This window comes from Tiliqua scincoides, chromosome 9, assembly GCF_035046505.1.
Source record: "Tiliqua scincoides isolate rTilSci1 chromosome 9, rTilSci1.hap2, whole genome shotgun sequence".
NCBI classification, from domain to species: domain Eukaryota; kingdom Metazoa; phylum Chordata; class Lepidosauria; order Squamata; family Scincidae; genus Tiliqua; species Tiliqua scincoides.
The window spans coordinates 23797615-23817307 of record NC_089829.1 but is presented as its reverse complement, the minus strand read 5'-3'; the positions used below and the strand labels follow the sequence as shown (position 1 = coordinate 23817307).

The following is a 19693-nucleotide window of genomic DNA, read 5'->3' as shown; positions in this document are numbered from 1 at the left end:
ATCTGTCAGTGACTTCTAGGCATAATGGAAAAAATTCCAACCAAACCCACTGCACAGATCAGCTCTGCCAGACCTTCCACCAGATGCTGCTCTGCTAAGCTCCTGTGCTCATAAATCTAAGGATGGACGCTGCCTGCAGGATGGTGGGGGGGATGGAGTGGGGGGGAGGCCCAGAGCTCAGCTCATATTTTCCTCTCCAGACTGGAAGGAAAAAAAAAGACAACTCCTCTTCTTCAACCCCGGAGCATCTCTAGAGGGGCCACTGGGAGCTGCCAGAGCAGAGGAGAACGGCCCTTCCAAAAACACTCGAGTTTTTTTACCGTAAGTTTGCTTTTTAGCTATTCGGAGGCTCAAATGGCACGAAAAGCCATGAAATATTTAAACGGCCAGAGCCATTAGCACAGGTTCCAGTTATGGATCTGCTCACAGTTGCAGAGACAAGAAGCCAGCCTGGGACCACCTGGGAGGGGAGCCTGATGGGTGGCAGGGTGAAGTGGATGGACATGGGAAGGATTCTCCCCGGGGCGGAGGGTTGGTCTTGATGTGCTTCTGGCACTCTCAGCATATGCAGTACATGCCTCTGGTTTTCACTGTGCATACCAAGCCACCTTAGAGTAAGTCAGCTCATTAACATGTAGCCCTGCTGGGAATGCCTGCTTGGACTGGCAGCATCTCCATAAAGCTTCAGGCACTGAGGCCTTCTCATCACCTGCCACCTGCTTCCCTCTTCCCTGGAAATGCTGTGGGCTGAATGTGGGTCTCTCTACCTGCAAAGCAGCTGTGCTGACCTTGCTTTACAGATCTTCAAGCACCACCCCTCTCCATTCCTCTCACCCAGCACCTCCTAGAACAGGGGTGCCCAAACCCCAGCCCAGGGGCCACTTGCAGCCCTTGGGGGTGCCCAACCTGGCCCTCGGGGAGCCCCCAGTCTCCAATGAGCCTCTGGCTCTCCAGAGACTTGCTGGAGCCCATGTTGGCCCTATGCAACTGCTCTCAGCATGGGGACCACTGTTCGACCTCTCACCTGAGCTGCTGGACGAGGGCTCCCTCGACTACATGCGTATCACATCTGTGATGCAACAGTGGCAGCAAATGAAAGGCTGGTCTTGCTTTGTGCAAGGCCTTTTATAAGCTTTGAGCTACTGCAAGACCATTATTCATTCATAGAAGTTCCATCTCTAATAAATTCATTTATGTAAATTTATTCAAATTTTAAATGTAAATTAATTCTTTCCCCCCCCCCGGCCCCTGACACAATGTAGGAGAGATGATGTGGCCCTCCTACCAAAATGTTTGGACACCCCTGCCCTAGAACAGCAGCAGCTCTTCAAATGTGAGAAAAGTCTTTCCCGGCGCTGCAACTGGGATTCTTCCAAGAGGTGGTGCCGTGGACGGGACCTGGGTCCGTCTGCACTCAGTGCACTGGACTCTGCTACTGAATACCCACATCTCTTGCCTCCTCAACAGTGAGGCCTGGGGCACAGCAAAGCTTAAAGATGCAATGAAACCCATAGAGCTGCAACCCCACCCAGTCAAAGATATTGGCACATAAGGCTGGCCCAACAGATACTAAGTAGGGCTCCTCATTTGGAGATCTATGAGTCTCTGCTCCTCCCACTCACTGGACTGGAGAAGGGAGGATGGAAGAGGTGAACACCCCCCTGATCTGCTGCCTGAGGCAACCACTCCAGTTGGCCTCAAGGATGGGTCAGCCTTCTGACATTAAAAAGTGCATCATACACAGTGTACAGTGTGCTGCCAAAGAGCCTGCCTGAATAGGAGGCTCTGAAAGGACTTCTGGGCAGTGATGCAGCATTGTTCATAACTGGTCAGCCAAGAACACAGAAAACACAGTTGGGTTGATGAACAGATAAAATGCACAGGATCCTTCCAGGCTATAGCTGTTTCTGATTCTGTTGGGAAAGGCACTTACTCAAGCACTGGATGAATTCACCGAGAGCAATCTTGCCCCTCTTGCCTAGGAGCAGCTCTCCAGGGCTTCGGATACAGAAGGATCTTTCCCAGCCCTACCTGGATGGAATCTGGGCCCTTCTGCATGCAGAGCACAAGTCCTACCACTGAGCTATGAGCCCTCCCTCAGTAACAGCCTCAGAACTGCCTGCAGTCTTTCTTCCACCCACCTGTGGCTGTTCCTTCCCCCTTGCACTCTCCCCTTTTCAGCACAGTGGTTCTGGAACACACACACCCCCCCCCCCCCACAATCCGGTTTGCTCCTAGCGGTTAATCTTTCATCCCCTACTGGCCAGAACCTGCCATGTCACAGCAAGGCGACTAAGAATAGCAAAATCGGGTTATAATTTAAACCATCAGCTTCCCACCAGGGAACAGGAGATGTCAGGACAAGAGAGCCACTGAGCAGCCTGGATGGGGGAGAGGGGAGACCACAAGAAGGAAGGAGACAAGAAGGTGCACTCCTTAGTGCCACTCACGCCCCCATGCTTAGCCTAAATATACCTGCGACGAGGGGCTGACAGAGAAACAGGCCAAAAGGAGATGACCGGGCCAAACTGAGTGGGCCTCGTGCCGGAATGATCACAGTAAGGCAGCACAAGGCCGACAGTCCTAAGACACAGCAGGGCGTGTGGGAGGCGTTGCCAAACCTCAGCTCAGCCACAAACCAAGCATGTGGCTTTTTGACAAGTCGTTCTCTCTCAGCCTCCGACCCCGCCCCATCCGTGAAGCAGGAGGCTGAAAACAGCTACTCACCTTTGTCACCTTTCATGGGTCAGACTGCCCCCTGGGGACCAGGTGAGGAAGCACAGAGCAACATAGGCACGTCTGGGCACCCACAGGCCGCTAGATTTGCAGTGCTGAGTATGAAGGCAATGCAAAAAGAGCCCTTATGGATCTGAACAAAAGAACCATCTAATTCTGCATCCCGTGTCCAGCGGCAGTCAAACAGTTGCCTTTGCAAGCAGGACAGGAAGGAAATAGCCTTCCCTTCTTGTTTGCCCCCAGCAATGAACGCTCAGAGGTAGAGTGCCTCCATACATGTAAGCTCGATTTAGCAATCATTATTAACTGACTTCTAACTCTGTGAGGAAGTTGGGAGGCAACAGAAGGGGGTTGTGGCCTTTAGGCCCCTTTATGAGCTCCTGGTCAGTCACTGTGGGGGAAAAGGAAGCTGGACTAGAAGGGCCTTTGGTCTAATCCAGCACAGCTCTTGTTGCTTTCCTGTATGTTGTTATGAAGACAGGGAGTCTGTTAATGCTTATTAACCAAGATAGCATAATCAAGCCTCCACACTCAGCAGCAGTCTACCTCCAGTTCTAACAACAGAGGGAAGAGGAGACTGGGCCAAATGGAGTCACTTGGGTTGGATTCAAGAGGCTTTCTGGGCTTCTGCTACAGCTCTGTGCTTCTGTGTTTCCTGTCCCTGGTCTGCATCTGCTGTTCCTGATGGCATGGGATTATGTTAGGAGGGCCACTTTCCAAAGCTAAGTAGGGAGAATCAGCTGGGACACAACCAGACAGCCAGTGCCTGGTCAAAAAGCAGCCATGTCTCTGCTTTCCTGTCCCATTGTGACAACACTAAGTGAGAGGCTCTCTTTGCTGCTCAGCACCTGCCCCTTCCCCAGAAGGAAGTCCTGCTCCAGGCTGGGCATGGCGCAAACAAGGCCCTGCTGACCACAGGGTGCTTCTTATGGGAAAGTGGTGGGTGGGTGGGTTGCACACATCCAATACAAGCCAGGCTGGAGACTGCTGCGGCTTTTGCTTCCGCCTCTTGCACTGAGAATGGCAAAAAGCGAAAAACAGGAACAGTGCAGGAATGAGCCAGGCAGGACTGGACGCCACGTAGGGTAGTGCTGCCCTCTGCAGTGTGGAACTGATGCTGTGCACAGCTCTGAGGAAGCAGAGTTCAGCTCAGGAAGCAGCAGCAGCGTACATGCAGAGGCACATGGGCATGGTGATTCCATGAAAGCACATGCAGAATAGCCACATCATGCTATGCTGGGTGCAGAATTCTGCTTCCCAGGGATCTCAGCTTTTGCTAAAGGAACAAGATTCAAGTTTCCATCAGGTTATGCATGCTTGAACATGTACAGGCCATTGAAAATCTCAGAAGAGGTGGCTAAAGAGGATTTCCAACGAAATAAATTGTGCAAAACTGTACAAGCGGCCAAGCACATTAAGCAAAACAAGAATAAGTAGGCAGTTTGACTTGGTTTCCATAAATCCCATGAGCTACTTATATCACACCATCAATGCGCATGGCAGTTCACATAAAGGGAGAAGGTAGAGCCCTGCCCTGACAGGCCTGGAATTGAGAGTTTCCTGGACAGATTTTGTCACAGAATTTTAATTGTTCTGACACAGAGTAAAGCGGTTGACTAAAAGTATGACTTCAGCAGTCCAGGCCATGTGCATGCTGGGAGGACTCCAGGCTTTGCATATTATTTATGGTGCACTTGTAGTTGTTATAAATATCTGGGTTGTTATAATGTGATCTGCCCAAGTGCACTGCTTTCTAGGGAGGACAGTCATTCTGAACAAGACCAACCGAGGGCCAAAATGTGTGCAGACAGTGGTGACAGGGAATCCCGTATTTGGTTCGCATGGCTGCTACGTGCTGGGCAAGTAGGGCTATCCTCATGTTCTCTGTGCGTTTGCCCATCTCGCTTGATGCAAAAGGTGAGCAAATATCGAGCAAGTCTGTTTTTGCCTGTTTTACATGAGCCTTTTTAGTTTTTTATTGTAAAAAAATACAATAAAAAGACGGTCACCCTGGAGCAAGAACAGGCAAGAGAAAGAAGAGCTTTGCAAACCATGGATTCCTGGCAGAGGCTGGACAAAGCACCTCCTGCTTACTTTTGCTCTACGTGATGAGCGTGACTGCCTTCCAGGTCGAACCTTCCAGGCTGGGTGGACTCCTAGCAAAGCCAACTGCTAGGCAGGGCAGGGCAGGGCGACATACTCCCATCCTTCCAAACAGGAAGGCTTTATTACACCTCCTATCCGAAACAGGAGATGGCCCTGGCACACAGCCATAGGCCAGCTGGGAAGTGGCTGAGTCCACAGCAAAGGGTGCAGCCCACTGAGATCCTTGGAATGAGCCTGGCAGGAAGGAAACCAAAGGCAGGCTTGTTCAAGGGGAACAATAATGTAACACTGGGGAAATAAAGCCTGCTGGGCTCTGCCTTTCTGTTCCACATGCAGCAGACTGAGGTTGCAATACTAGTCACACTTACCTGGGAGTGAGCATTACTGACTATAATGGAATTTACTTCTGAGTAGACGTGTTTATGATTGGACTGTGAGAAAAGCCAGGAAGCAGAGGCAAGGCAGTGGGAATCTTAGAGCCTAGCGTTCCACAATGGCCCTCCCCAAGGGGCTTCTCCTACACTTTGCTCATCTAGAGCATCAAGTGACAGTCACTGTTAGGAGACCAGTGAGCCAGAAAACCAGACACTCTCAACCAGGGGATCCAAAGCCACCACCTGCTCAGATACTCCCTCTGGTATCGTTTGCATCTGTGCATTTGTTTGAACTGGCACTGTGTACTATAGCATAATTGGGAGAGCCCCTGCTTTGCAGGAAGGTGCCCGGCACACTCCCCGTCAAAAAGATCACTGCCTGAAGCCCTGCAGAGCCGAGATCAGCCAAGGACAGCCAAAATCCACCTCCTTGGCTCTGCACAAGACAGGCCGATGCAGAGCAAATGAATGCTGGATACCCAAAAGAGCCCTTGACAAAGGACAAGGCAGGCCCCCTACAGTGATCCCCAGGGCTGTCACAAGCAGACTCTTATTTTCCTTTGGATGGTACAACGCAGACAGATGGCACCATCATGTCATCTGCTCCTTACCTCTAATGGTGTACTCCGTTGGTCCCAGGAACCACGGCAGTAGCAGGAGGTAGAGAAGATACACGAGTGAGAGGCAGTTGAACCGGAACAGACATGCTAAAGAGAGGGGAAAAAGACAGAGGTGGGGTCAGAACAAGCTGGACCAGATCCTGGCTCACCGGGGGGCGGGGGGGGGAGCAGTAGCTTATGCTACAGGTGCTGTTGCTTGCAGGTAAAACTTGAGAATGTTGGAAGCATGAAGCAAGTCAAACTTGGGAGGTCACAGAGAGAAGTTTACATCCTAGCCTAGACAAACACCAGGGCCACAACAATTCATTATTCCTTGTGTCCAATTTGCCTTATGTGGCACTTTTTTCCTTCTCTTGTGGAGGCCCCTGGTTCAGACTGAGAGCACCTGGTTTGGACAAGAGTGTGAGGGTGGTGAGGCCATCCGGAGTACAGTATTCCAGCATGCACAATTACAACTCCACGTGCTCTGGAATTTTTAAAAGATCATCCAGAGCTCAGACCCGATTCCCCCTGGCACACGTCGATGCCCTGGGCCTCAGCCAGGATGAGCTTGAGGGAAAAAGTGCGAGAGATTCCTGAAGCGGAACAAATTCTCCCTCGGATTTTTCCAGGTCCTCATCTCCTTTATGTTTTTCCACCCCTCTCTGCAGGAACCTAGGAGGCAAAATCACGGGCTAAGGCAGGAGCCTGCCAGGCTTCCTGAACCAGCTGTCACTTTCCTGGGTCACACATCGATCAAACATCGCCAGCCACCCAAGCAGGTTGGCAGAACACAGAGAGACCACAGATGTTTCCCTCTGGATGGCAGCGAGGGAAAGGAAAGATGGTTACAAAACCCGAGCCACAGCCAAAGCCACAGAGATGAGAGCTATCTAGGGTCAAGCCACTCTCCGAATTGAGTAGCACTTACTCCAGAGAAATACATCACTGATCATGCCTGGTGGCATTTTTATAGGCAGTTCAGCAGAGCTGGTGATAAGCTTCTGGTTTGAGAAAGGAGACCCTATTATGTCTGTCTTTAAAGGTGCCATAAGACACTCTGGTGCTTTTGCTGTGGCAGACTAACATGGCTATGGATCACACCCAAGCCCAGCATCCTCTTTCCAACAGCAGCCAACCAGATGCCTTCAGGAAGCCCACCCACTTGAGGGCATTTCAGCAAGAGCCCTCCCTGTTGAATGCAAGGGCTGAATCCCTGTTGGCCCCCTCAGCAAGGGGTACTTGGAGGAAGAATGCAGAGCTTTCATGGCCAAGAGTTGCCCAAGGACTTCCCCCCCTTCTCCACCAGTGCATCTCATACCCCTTTACAGCTAGCCAAAGCTGTGGCCAACACCACTTCCTGTGGTAGCGAAGTTAATTATGTGTTTGTGAAAATGAAATATTTCATTTTGTCTATCCTGAACTGACAGCCAGTTCCTTTCATTGGCTGACCTGACCCCCGAGTTCCAAAATTACACAAAGGGATAGAGAGAAGTTTTTCCTCAACTGGGTTCCTGTAGCACATAAGTTTTGGGTAAGAGGGGGCCAGATTCATCAGAAGCAGAAGATGAGAATATACTGTACAAACATCTGGAGGATAAATCAAGCTAACAAGGTGATAACCACCCCAGGGAAGATAACACTAAGGGCATATCCCAATAGCTGACTTGTGAATGATGGATACGTAAGAACATAATAAGAGCCCTGCTGGATCAGGCCAAAGGCCCATCTAGTCCAGTTCCTGTATCTCACAGTGGCCCTCCAAATGCCCCAGGGAGCACACAAGACAACAGACACAAGATCACAAGACACAGATACAGTACAAGACCTTCAATTGCTGGTGCATCCAAGCATGAATACTAGCCCCATGGCAAGGGGACAGGACCAAAAGGAAAGCGAGAGACTTTCTGCAGTCAAGGAATAACCTGGTCCCAGGGCCCTGGTTTAAAGGCAACCTTGCTGAAACTAAACAGGTCTGGGGCTGGATGTGTAACTATATGGGAACACCATACATGATGGCAAGCAAGGCAAGATTACAATGGAGTAAATTTAAACCATGAAACACAGTGCCACCCTAGCTAATGCATCCTAATTCTGCAACTTGATATTTGTTTTTATTTAAATATAGCAATAGAAGATAAAACATTTATGGAGACCAAAAATGTCCTCCCTCCCCCTTCACACACACACACACACACAGAGCGAGAGAGAGAGAGGTTAGTGTGCATTTCCTTTTTGGAAAATCACAAATGCAGGCAGTTGGGCAATGTTAAAGATGACGACGAGTCAGCAGCTTGCACAACAACCCAACCAAAGGAGTGATTCTTGAGGATGATGGGAAAGTCAATCATCCAGACTAAAGCAGGCCGCAGAACCTAGCAATGCCACAGCCCCCAGAGTCCACACCTGTACACACCTCCTTTTAATTTGATTTTTAAAAAGGTACCTGCACTTTGTCAGCTGCCCACATTTTTGGAAGAGCACCCCAGTGTGGGGCAGTGGCTGTTCGGACACGACTGCAAGGAGACGTCCTGTCTCATTTGGCTGGGCACTTTTTCCAGGCAATCTGGGATAGGACATCACATGAGAAGCTAGTGCACAAACCCAAGTCACATCTGGTGAGATCTGATCTGGTTTGCACTCCTCTTAGATTAAATTGCCCCATCTGTATCTTCGTGACATATTTTGGATCCTGCTTCCCAGGTGTTCAGGGAGAATCAAGGTCATGAACCCGAACCCAGGCCATGGGCTGTGCTGCTTTTTTCTTCCCAGGCTTGGCTCAGCCTTCTGACAAACAAGGATAAACATTGCATAATCTTTCACCCACAGTAAAGGTGAATGGAAGGTGTGCCTAAAGAAGCAGAACTGTAACCAGGTCTACAGTGTCCTTCTTTCCCTTCCCAGGCTGTGTTCTCTGCACCATGATTGGACCCACCCCTCTCTCACCACAGAGTTTTGTTTTATTATTAGCTAAAATCATTTTGATGTCACTATTTGGATAAACCATTGTGGCTTGCGACATAAAAATCCACAACAAAATAAAGCAAATCAATAGCAGTAGCACAGCACAAACGCAACAATAAATCAGCTCTGTTTCCAAAAGCCAGGTGACACAGGACTGTTTATACACAGTGTCCTGGAGGCAGTTTGAGCCTTCTATGGGAGTGAGTTCCACAACATTGGTGCAGCCACAGAAAAGGTCCTGTTGTTGGAAGATACTCCAGTGTCCCCAAAAGGTGAAACATGGAGCAGGGCCACCTCAGAAGGTCTTATGTGCTGGGGAAACTAAATAGGTGATTGCCTAAGAGAGTCAGGATCTGAGCCATTTAGGGTTCAAAGTAAGATCCAGCCCTTTGAACTGGGCCCAGAAACAAACTGGCAGCTGGTGCAGATGGTTTGCACAAGTGACAGGTTAGGCCAATATTGTCAGCAAGCAGTTTGCCACAGTTTGCATGCACGAACAGTCTTCAAAGGCAGCCCTATAGAAATGTGCTTTGCAGCACTCTGATCTGGCCGTTATCAAGGCATGGAAAACGATGACCGGGCTGAGGTGCCATCACCAACAGGAGCTAGATGTGGCCAGCAGATGTCACCTGATGTCCAATTCCCTCAACAACAAAGAAAAAGAGACAAATTAGGGCACAACCTTGCAGAAGCTCCTCCTGCCTCACCACATCTCTGGGGGGCTGTTAGCAATAGCTCTTGGCTGTAGATCTGCAAACTGCAGAGCCAGGCTTTCCCTCCCCTCTGTCCAATTTCCATTAAGGCAACCACTTAAAAAACAAACAATAACTTGAAAGAAGATGTTAGAATCTCCCCCCCCCCCAGCTGTTCAGATTGCACAATCGAAATGCAGTGAAGAAAAAGAGGGCTCTGGGTCGGACAGCCTCCCAACTGGCTGGCTGCCAGGAGTGTTGCTTTTCCTCAGAAAAAACACCAGGCGGGTTGGTAAACTGCAGTATGTGCAATTTTTTAAAAAAATATTGCACAATCAATCTGAAGACACAACTCTTGAAGTGGACAGTAGGAGGAGAGGAGGCTGGAGGCGTTGACAGGTATTTTGGTGGAAAAACTTTTGCAAGTTTCCAGGGCATGCATTGTTCGCTTATGCAACAGCCTCCCCTCCCACCCACTTTCCACACCCACGTTGGCCTCCCCCTCCCCGTCCCACCAGCCTCTTTCCCTCTCTGAAATAGTTCCACACACTCTCCAGAGCTGAGCAAAGTTCTGCAAATACAGGAGGGGGGCAGGGACAATGAGAAAGATTCAGCTGGGAGAGTTGCTACCCTTGCTCTCAATGCCCCCTTGCCCCACTTTTCACCAAGTAGGGACCCTTCTCAGCAACTGGATCCACCTGGCTCTGGGTGTCTTTGGGTTGCCCATCAAGAGGACGGCTGGCTCCAGAGGCTGTTTCCAAAGCCCTGTTTGGAGACAACAACAATTGGCTGTCCAGGGGCCAAGTGACAACATGGGAAGTCCTGGGCAGAATCTTGCCCAGGTCATGAATTCCAAAGAGGCCTCCTGGGCACAATCTCTCAGCTCAGAGGTGCTGCTACTCTCGCTTGCAAGCTGCTGCAAGGACTGCAGCAAGCTCATGTGCCTGAAGTGCTGAGCACCTTAAGAGCACAGTATGCATGCAAAACACTGCATATTATATTCACTTTACACACAGTGGAACAGCAAGAGAGGTGGGAGGGATGTCTACAATATAGGATAGCAATTTGCAACCATTTTCATCCCACAGCCCCATAAAGTGCTAAAATTCTCAAGGCACACCATCAGTTTTTTTGACAATTGGCAAGTCTTACACTGTTACGTGAAAATCCCCTTTTGCCTTTCAAGTTGTGATTTTCTATCTGGTTATGTATTATGGACTAAAATATCATGCAGGCCAAACCTCAACATTCAGGCCACAATCAAGTCAAGTCACAAGCTCATGGCTACAGATCATCCAGTTCTCTAGGGACAAGTAAATGTCTCCTATTCTCCTAAATGTCTCCTAAAAATGTGTATTGTTTAACCCAATCACTGTGTCTCCTAATCCAATCACTGTTTATGCAAACACATTAAACTTCTCACAGGCCAAACTTCCAAAAAACCCTGGTCAAGCTACAAACTCACACAACTTCCACCACCCTAGGCTGGCATAGTAAATCGTTGCTTAAATGTCCTCTATTGTTGTATTAGTGTAATCAATCACTGCTTATTGTGTAAGATTCCCCAGCCAGGAAGCCAGCCATTAGCTGATAATCCTTTCACATCCTGACCCCAAACACCCTGGTGGGTGGTAGTTTTCCCCCAGCTCTGCCCCAAACACCCTGGTGGGTGGCAGTTTTCCCCCAGCTCAGCCCATCTGGGTCACAAAAAAAAATCCTTTTTAAGAGAGGACTCCGGCACATGGTCTCTCTCTCTGGCTGCCCCTCCAAGGCAGAGGTCCTCCTTCCAGGACTTCCCCCCCCCTATCCATTTGCTCCTCAGGACAGGTAACTATATCTGCGTCTGGAACCTTTTCCCTTCTCACCCCCCTTTTTTTTCTCCCCTTCTCTCCCCATCTTTAGTCAGCAACTGGGTTGGCAGACCAGAGATCCCGAAAATCCTCCCCTACAAATTTCCCTTTTCCTGATTTCCTCTGAGGCACCAAATACTGCTCACATGCAACCACCATAAGCTAGGTACACTAGATACAAGTACTAGAAACCTATACTTGTCAATTTTCTATGTGCATTGTGTTTACCTGTGTGTTTTTGCAATAAAAATATAATCCTATTGAAAATTATCTTTCTCCCAGTCTCCTCCTTAAGCTAAAAGGGAATTTCTATGCAATACGCTGTCTTGTTATCTAGCCTGCGATCCTGAAGTTCCAAAAGGGTAGTGTACTAATTCCCCTAAACCAAAACAGCCCTTTTTGGTAACAACACCACCCAACAACCTGACTACTAAATAGGCCACCTCCAAACTCCCACAGGACACCTGCAGACTATTCATGACACACCAATGTGCCATGGCGCACTGGTTGAAACACACTGGTCTAGGGCCATTTGCTCTCCTTTTAAGTTTCAATGCTAGCATCTCTTGTGTGTGATTTTGCTTGCCTGCCTGCCTGCCTTCCCCCCTTGCTCAAAGCAGCTCCTCTCTTGCAGGTAAGCACAAGAGCATGTTATCTGTTTTGGCAGGAGAAAGAGGCCATGGGAACTTGTCGGCACAGCTCCCTCCTACACACCCCACCCTGTCATCCCGTCCCAGAAAAGGCACGTCCGCAAAAGTCTTGCTGGAAACATCAGGACTCCAGGACTGTCCCAAACCACTTCCGTTTCCTCCTCCACCTTGAAGACCAGGCACATTGCATAGGCAAGGAAGCCTCTGCACAAGAGGTTTCTGGGAGAATGACCCCTTCTCTCCACCCGATTCCCACTCTGGCCTAGATGAAGAATGCAGCCATTTGCTCACAGGCAAAATGTTACCTGCTGAAAGTGCCTATCCAATGCAAGCAATGTAACTGTAGGTAAAATGGCTTTTCCATGGTCCACTGCTGGAGAAACACTGGAAGAGCAAGAAGGTTTAAAGCTGGCTCGTGGTGGGCTCCCTCTTAAGGACTAGTTTCTTGGTCCAGGTGAAAAGAACCCTCTGAGTTTTTTTGCTTTAGACAGCAAACTTACCAGTCCTAATGGTTTCACTATTATTATTATTATTATTATTATTATTATTATTATTATGAAGAGTGAAAAGTGGCAAAGAGACACTTTGCCAGCAGTCTGAGGCAAAGAGGCAAAGACGGAAGGCCCATAGCCAGGGAGACAGACCAGGGACAGACTGCACTTGCTCCCGGAGTGGAAGGAATTGTCACTCCGGGATTGGCCTTTTCAGCCACACTAGACGCTGTTCCAGAACCACCTTTCAGAGCGCGATACCATAGTCTTTCGAGACTGAAGGCTGCCAATACAATTATTATTATATTGTATGTATTGGCAACCTTCAGTCTCGAAAGACTATGGTATCGCGCTCTGAAAGGTGGTTCTGGAACAGCGTCTAGTGTGGCTGAAAAGGCCAATCCAGGAGTGACAATCCTGGATATTATTATATTAACAGTATTTACATACCGCTTTCCAACAGAAAATTCACAAAGCGGTTTACAAAGAAAATCAAACAAACAACTAATGGCTGCCTGTCCCAAAAGGGCTCACAATCTAAAAGGATGCAAAAGAATACCAGCAGACAGCCACTAGAAAAGACAGTGCTGGGGTGAGGTGGGTCAGTTATTCTCCCCCCGTTAAATAAAAGAGCACCCACTTAAAAAGTGCCTCTTACTCAGTTAGCAGGGGTAGCACTATCACATTTGGACAAGTTTTAGAATCGGAGGAGTTGTGAGTTTCTAGTTATTTAGCAACAGTCACTTCTGTAAGGCTTTTCCTCAACAATTTCAGTGGCAGAAAATGTAATTTAAAAGCACAGGAGAAAACTAGAGGTGTTGAGTAAACAGAGGATATTGTAAAATGAAAATTCGTTATCAAAGGATGCTGGGGGGGAATGTTTTACACTGCACAGGGGGCAGGAACAGGGAGCTGGGGGGGATGAGTTTTACACATTGTATACTGCAAAATGAACCAATGTTGGCCACAGGCACAAACCACCCAAAGACATCACATGTGCTTGATGCAGCAACACTACACATTGCAGCTGCTGGCATATAATTTAAACTGTTGATAACATATTGTAAGATAATCACATTTTCCCCCAACAGAACAAACACTCTCTTGACTATTAGATAAGCAGGTGATAGGCTGTTGCAGAATACAACAAATACAGTACAGTTAATGCAGCATAATTTTTAGAAATGTGTAATGGGGGCTGGGAGGGCCGGGATCAAGGGTCCAAAAACTGTTACAAATATACCCCTATTTTCATCTCAGAAATAGTAAAGCCTGGGTATTGATGTAGGACCTGCTACATGGGGGTTGCGGCAACTGAAACAAAATTATAAGGAAAGACCTGCTGAGAATAAGGACTTCTCTGGTCTGAGCTTCTAGCTAGGCTTCCTATCCACATGAGCTTCATTTCCCTATTGATCACGCCGAGTCCTTGGGAACGCGAGCAAGCCCAGGAGCACGCACAAAGCCAGCCTCAGCAAAAAGTCAGCCAACGGCTCAGTGCATTTTGCCAGCATCCAAGAGGGAAAGAGATGAGCTTGCTTTCTGCCAGCGCTGGGTCAATGGCTAATGAAAAAGGTGATGGCAGCTGTCAATAGTCTGACCCAAAACATTAATTGTGGCTGTGAACAGATCTGACATGACAGCCCGGCAGGTGGAATCCTGGGTCAGAGGAGATCTTGGAGGAGGTGGAGGGTAAGAGCCAGTAGGGTGGTTCACAAACCGGCCATTCCAACCTTTGCCACCCTAGTTGTTCTCTGGTATTGAGCCACGTGTACCTTTGCGGAGTTTCATCAACAGAAAGGGCAGGTCCATGGCCCAAGGGGTTTGCACTCCAACAAAGCAAGGGGAGGGAGAGAGAGAATTGGAGGATTAAGTGAGCAAAGACAGCTACTTAACAAACATAATTTTTGCAGGAGATTAGTTGTGATGGTTATATGGACGATCCCCCCCCACCGAGTTCCAATGGGAGAAGATAAGTGCAAGTCTGGCTGGAAACAGAACCCTCCAATTATGGAACCATGTCCCAAATCTCTGACAGATGCAACCTCTCCATAGCTCCTGAGTGAAGAGCAGAATGCACTCTGCACATGGACAACATGTACATGTTCAGAGTAGTCAAAGTAGCCTCCTCCAGGGCACTGGCTTTGAAAACAGGCTGCCACAGCTGAATGCTGGAGCAAAATGTAAGCTCTGGCATGGGTGGAATCTTTTTTCCCCCTGCACCAGTCCCTTTCCATGTTTAAACAGAGAAAAAGGGCTACTATGTTAGGAGACACAATTGTCAAGTTCCTTTGAGGCCTGGCACAACTCATTTTAGACATCGGCACCAGGGCCACAGACCACACGCAACATCACTGCAGAGCATTCCAATCTCAGCTGGCATGTTGCCCAACAGTAAGTCGTCTTTGCAATCACAAGATCAACTTTCCTCTTTGCTGGGGTTTATTCTTAGGCAAAACTACGATTTAATTTTGGGAGTGAAAACCAGCTGGCCAGTTCTGAACTTGGTGGAGAAATGTGGAGCAAGGGTGTGATGCAGAGCCTCAAGGCAGACACGCGTTTTGTCTTTGATTGCTGCACGGCATATTAGGAGAAACAGCAGCAATCCGAGCGGCTCTAGCGGGAACTCTTCCTGGCTCAGAAAGCTATCTAGTCACAGGTTGGGCTGCTTAGAAAGGTCACCCGTAATACAAGCATCCAAGAATCCATACGGACACACAAGCCTGCACAAACGGTGCCAGGTGCCAGTCTAGTAGGTGCACAGGCAAAATTGCACCCAGAGTTTCTGTCCAAGTTTGTGGTATCGGTTAGACATATAAAAGAGCCCTGTTGGCTCTGAACAAAGACCATTTTGCACAGCACTGTCTTCTCAACAGTAACCAGTCAGATGTTCCTGCAAAAAGACAACCGTGCTCTTCTGCTTGTGTTGTGGTACATCTGATACTCAGAGGCAGAATGCCTCGGAATGTGGAGGCTCCATTTAGCTATTATGGCCACTGATGGACCTTGTGCCATGATCCGACAAAGAAGTCTACTATTATTTGACAAATCCCTGCGCTCAGCCTTAAAGACCATGCAATTCTGAAGTCCCCTAACATCTGGAGCTTTTTCACTTGCCCAGACATGGGTATAGTGGTCACTTATGGCAAGCTGATGCCTTAAAAAGGAAGGAAAAGAAACTTCTTTTAGTATGAGTCTGGTTACCTGAAGGCAATCCTGATTCACCCCAGGCAACCAGAGAAACAACTGTTAAAACAGTGGCCTGCAATCCAGTAACCGATTTTGCCCATGTTTGCCCCTCTAAAGTGCATTTTCAGCACCTTTTCTTGGGTTCTCTCTCTCTCTCTCTCTCTCACTCACTCACAAATGTATAAACCACACTTGAATTTCAAAAGAAGAAGCATTTACAAGGCAAAGTCACAAGGCCTGGCTTTCAAGGGAGTCAGCCTAGATTTTGCCCTCCTGATCTCACACACACACCAGGCGACAGCAATACAGAAAGAGAAAGGATCCCAAAAGAGATTTTCTCATTCAGCCCAGAGCCTATCCCATCAACAGCTGCAGTGGGCACAAACAACTTTAAACTCCATGCTCTTGTATAGGAGGAGAGCACACCCAGCCTTTCCTGTGTTTACCTGTGGCTTCCAAGGCCTCCGGAAGTTTTAAAAATGTACAAATGCTTCTGAGGGCACAAGCACAATACCACTTCCTGAGGAAATATTCAGGAAATGCTTGGATTCAAGAAAGGTGCAACCGTTCAGTGCGTAGGCAGAAAGACCCACTCAAAGGAACAAACACAAATGTGTGTGTACGCTCTCTCTCTCTCTCTCTCTCTCCAAGGAACATGGCAATCACCAAACATTCTGGCATGCCAAGAATGGCACTAAATAGCCTCCATACAGACCCCAACCACCCAGATCTCCCCCACCTGCAGAGTAAAACACTACACAAAGATGGACAGAGCGTAGACTTAGGAGATTTTGTGCCCCCTGGAACTCCTGCTACTGCCCACCACTGGCCTTGCACCAGAATATGATGACCACGATGCTCAAAATGGCAGGATCCGTGCCCTTGTAATGCAGCACTGGTCAAAGCTAGAGAAATCTGCGCTCCCCACCCAGCACTTAGCAGTGAGAGTGTCATGAGCATCAGTAGCTCCACAGAGTCAGGGTCTGGCTACCACGGTATCCGCCAGGATGCCTTTGAACTTCAGCAAGGATTCCTTTGAAGTAAACCTGTGTAGGACTGACAGCTCTGTCTTACTCCCTGTTCCCACCTCTAGGCTTCTTCCCCCCATCAGTGGACTACATTAATGCCAAACATCCCTCCTGCCTTGACTGTTCCCCAGCCATGCCTGGCTCTGTCCAGACTGCACCCCTGTCAATCTCCAAAGGGAGACTCTGAGGAAGAGCAGCTTAGCTCTGGGTGCAGTGTGCCATCTTCCCCACTGGGAGGCAGCGAGGAAGACTGATGAGTAGCCGGACCTGAAGGAAGTCACACGCCTGGTTGCAAAGTCCAAACCCTCCAACAGTTGCCAAACGCGGACAAGGACACGTATGAGCTCATGGAACAAAAATGCATATTTCCTTCTGTGCTAGAGAGTGAAGTGGAGGCAGACCTTTCCTGGGTTTTTGCAGTTTATCTGAACTGCTGCTGTGGAGCCCCTTGTGTGCTGGACCTCTTTGGGCACAAGAGTTCCAGCCCCCTCAATTCCTGACATCCAGCAAGACAGAAGACACCAGCTCATGTTGGGGAGAGGAAGCCATTTAACCCACCCAGTTGGAAACTGTGGAATTATGTTGGGCGCAGCTACAGGTTGGGTATGTTGAATGCAAGTGACTAACCCAATAGTCAGTTTCAAGGGGTTCAATGCCTTATTTTGTTAAGAAATGGCTTGTTCAGCTGTAACATCTCCTTCCCCAGAGTTTTGCTTCCCAGCCTCCTCGGTCCTGAAATCCATTTCCACCACTTCCGTATTATTTATTCCTTTTCATCCCACCCTTCTTCCAAGGAGCGCAGAGTGGCACCCATGCTTCTCCCTCTCCCTTCTATCCCCACCACCCTGGGAGGTGAGATAGGATGAAAGCAAGCAACTGGCCTAAGGTCATCCAGCAGGCTACCTGGTTGAGAGGGGATTTGAATCTGGATCTTCCCTGCTGCAGCCTGATATTCTAAGCACCCAGGATCACTCTTTGTATCAAAAGAACATGTTCCCTGTCCTCAAGACCTGTGCATGTTTCTGATCCATCACTTCTGCCACCAAATGTTTGTCAACACTCTTTTGCTGTCTGCTTCCCCCTGATCACTTAGAACGTTCCATGACATCACAGTAGCTCAGATATTTAGGGTGGCATTTGCAGGTGACAGGCATACAACAGGTCTTTTCAAAGAGTTTAAAGTAACAAAGCCCCTTCTACAACTCTCTGTCTCACCAATGGTATGTTAGACTGGAAAAAGTGGCTAGGGAAACTACCCCAGCCATAGACCAGGACAAAGAGCTCCTTAATGGTGCTGGCACACAAACATGAAGGTATCCACACTAAACTTGCTTCTTTCTGCCAATGGCTGAAAGAATGAACAAAGGAAGGATGCTGGTGATCACAAGATCTGTCTCGTCCATCTGGGGGCAAACAGAGAATTGAAAAACTTGCTCTGCAGGCTGCCTGAAGGCACCAATCCCCCTCCCCTCTTCTGGCCTGGCTCCAGGGCCAATAGTTCAACCATATTTGGAATAGGAGTTTCAAGCACAGAAAAGGCTTGAGACACACCCAGGATTCCACCTTCCTCCTTGGTGTCTGGGCCTGCCTACCACCAGGCCAGCTGCAAATCTTCCAGAAAAGGTCATGTGCTTGGACACTGCATTGAGGAACAGTCCACCCAAAGCCAGCATCTCCACATGCCCAAACATTCCACCCCAGTGGGGGCCTGCTGGAAAATGCCTGCTCTGTACACGCTCCAGCCCTTCCCACTGTGAAATCATTATGCCCATTTCTCACTTTCTTGAGAGCTGCTGAGCTTAATGCCTTGTTCAGATTTTGCTGGTATAACCTGCTAGAAATAAACAACACCGAGCACGGATCCCTCCTTGGCTACTAATCAGGATGGCTGGGCGTGACCTCTAGGTTCAGCAAGAGTCTGCCTCTGAGTTCCCAGTTGCAGGGTAGTCGTGGCAGGAGAGGGGTCTGCCTTTCTCTCCTGAGGGGCAGCTGGTGGGCCACTGGGGGAAATGAACAGGGCTAGATGAGCCCCCCAGAGCCTGATTCAGCAAGGCTTTTCTTTTCAAACAGGGAAATCACATGCTGGTGTGCCTACTGGACTGCAAACAAAATAGCGGAGCAGTTTTGACACTTGAGACACTGCCCAGGTATGCAGAAGCACATACATTTATAAAACATACAGTAATGCCTTGTCTTTCACCCAATTGACTTTCATCGCTTTGTTCTTTCGGCTATTTTCAGTTATAGCCACAATCCAAATTTCAACTACATGGTTTCCTCTTTTGTCTGATTTCATCCAACCTTCCACAACAGTTTTTGCATGCTCAGTAGCTCCCAGCATGAAATATTGAGGTGGCCAGTGGAGAGGTGGTTGCTTTCTTCAACAGAAAGGATTTTATTGTTGTTTTATTGCAAGCTGCTTTGAAGTCCTCATAGTGCAGGGAAAACATAGTCAAAGAAGAAGAAAATAAGAGCAGCCCTCCTGGATCAGACCAAACTGGGGCCAACCAGATGCTGCAAAGGGAAGCCTGCAAGCAGAGCATGAAGGCAACAGCCTCCCTGCTGTTGCCCCTACCCCAGCACCTGTCATTCAGTGACAGATTGACAATGGAGGTTTCTCACAGCTATCCTAACTAGTAGCCCCTGACAGAGCCCTCCTCCTCCAAGAAATGGGCCAATTCCCTTTCAAAGTCATCCAAGCTGGTGCCCATCACCTCCTCTTGGGGCAGCCAATTCCATAACTGAATTCTGCATTGTACGACAAAGTAATCCAAGAGGGTTACTGAGCACCACTGGGAGGTTGTTCAGGCAACTCAGTCAGATACCAGAGAGCCAGAGAACCTCCTGGCAGAAACTTGATCTTGTTTTTCCCAAAGGTCAGTTCACACCAGAAGACCCTCATTACCAGTGACTCTCAAAGGCATTAACCTGCAAATGGCCAGCAGAGGGAGGATTATGTAGCATGTCCCAGCAGAGGTGGCGCACAGTGCCTTTAGCGAGAAGAGAATCCCCTT

At 48.7% G+C, this 19693-nt stretch overlaps 1 protein-coding gene across 2 annotated transcripts in view; it reads right to left on the bottom strand.

Moving 5' to 3' along the window:
- PIEZO1 (piezo type mechanosensitive ion channel component 1 (Er blood group)) overlaps positions 1 to 19693 on the bottom strand; it is a 97870-nt gene that overhangs the window by 45915 nt on the left and 32262 nt on the right. For both annotated transcript variants that reach the window (XM_066636926.1, XM_066636927.1), the window contains exon 2: positions 5828 to 5923. In XM_066636926.1, the coding sequence (XP_066493023.1) occupies positions 5828 to 5923 (96 nt within the window). The remainder of the gene's footprint in view (positions 1 to 5827; positions 5924 to 19693) is intronic.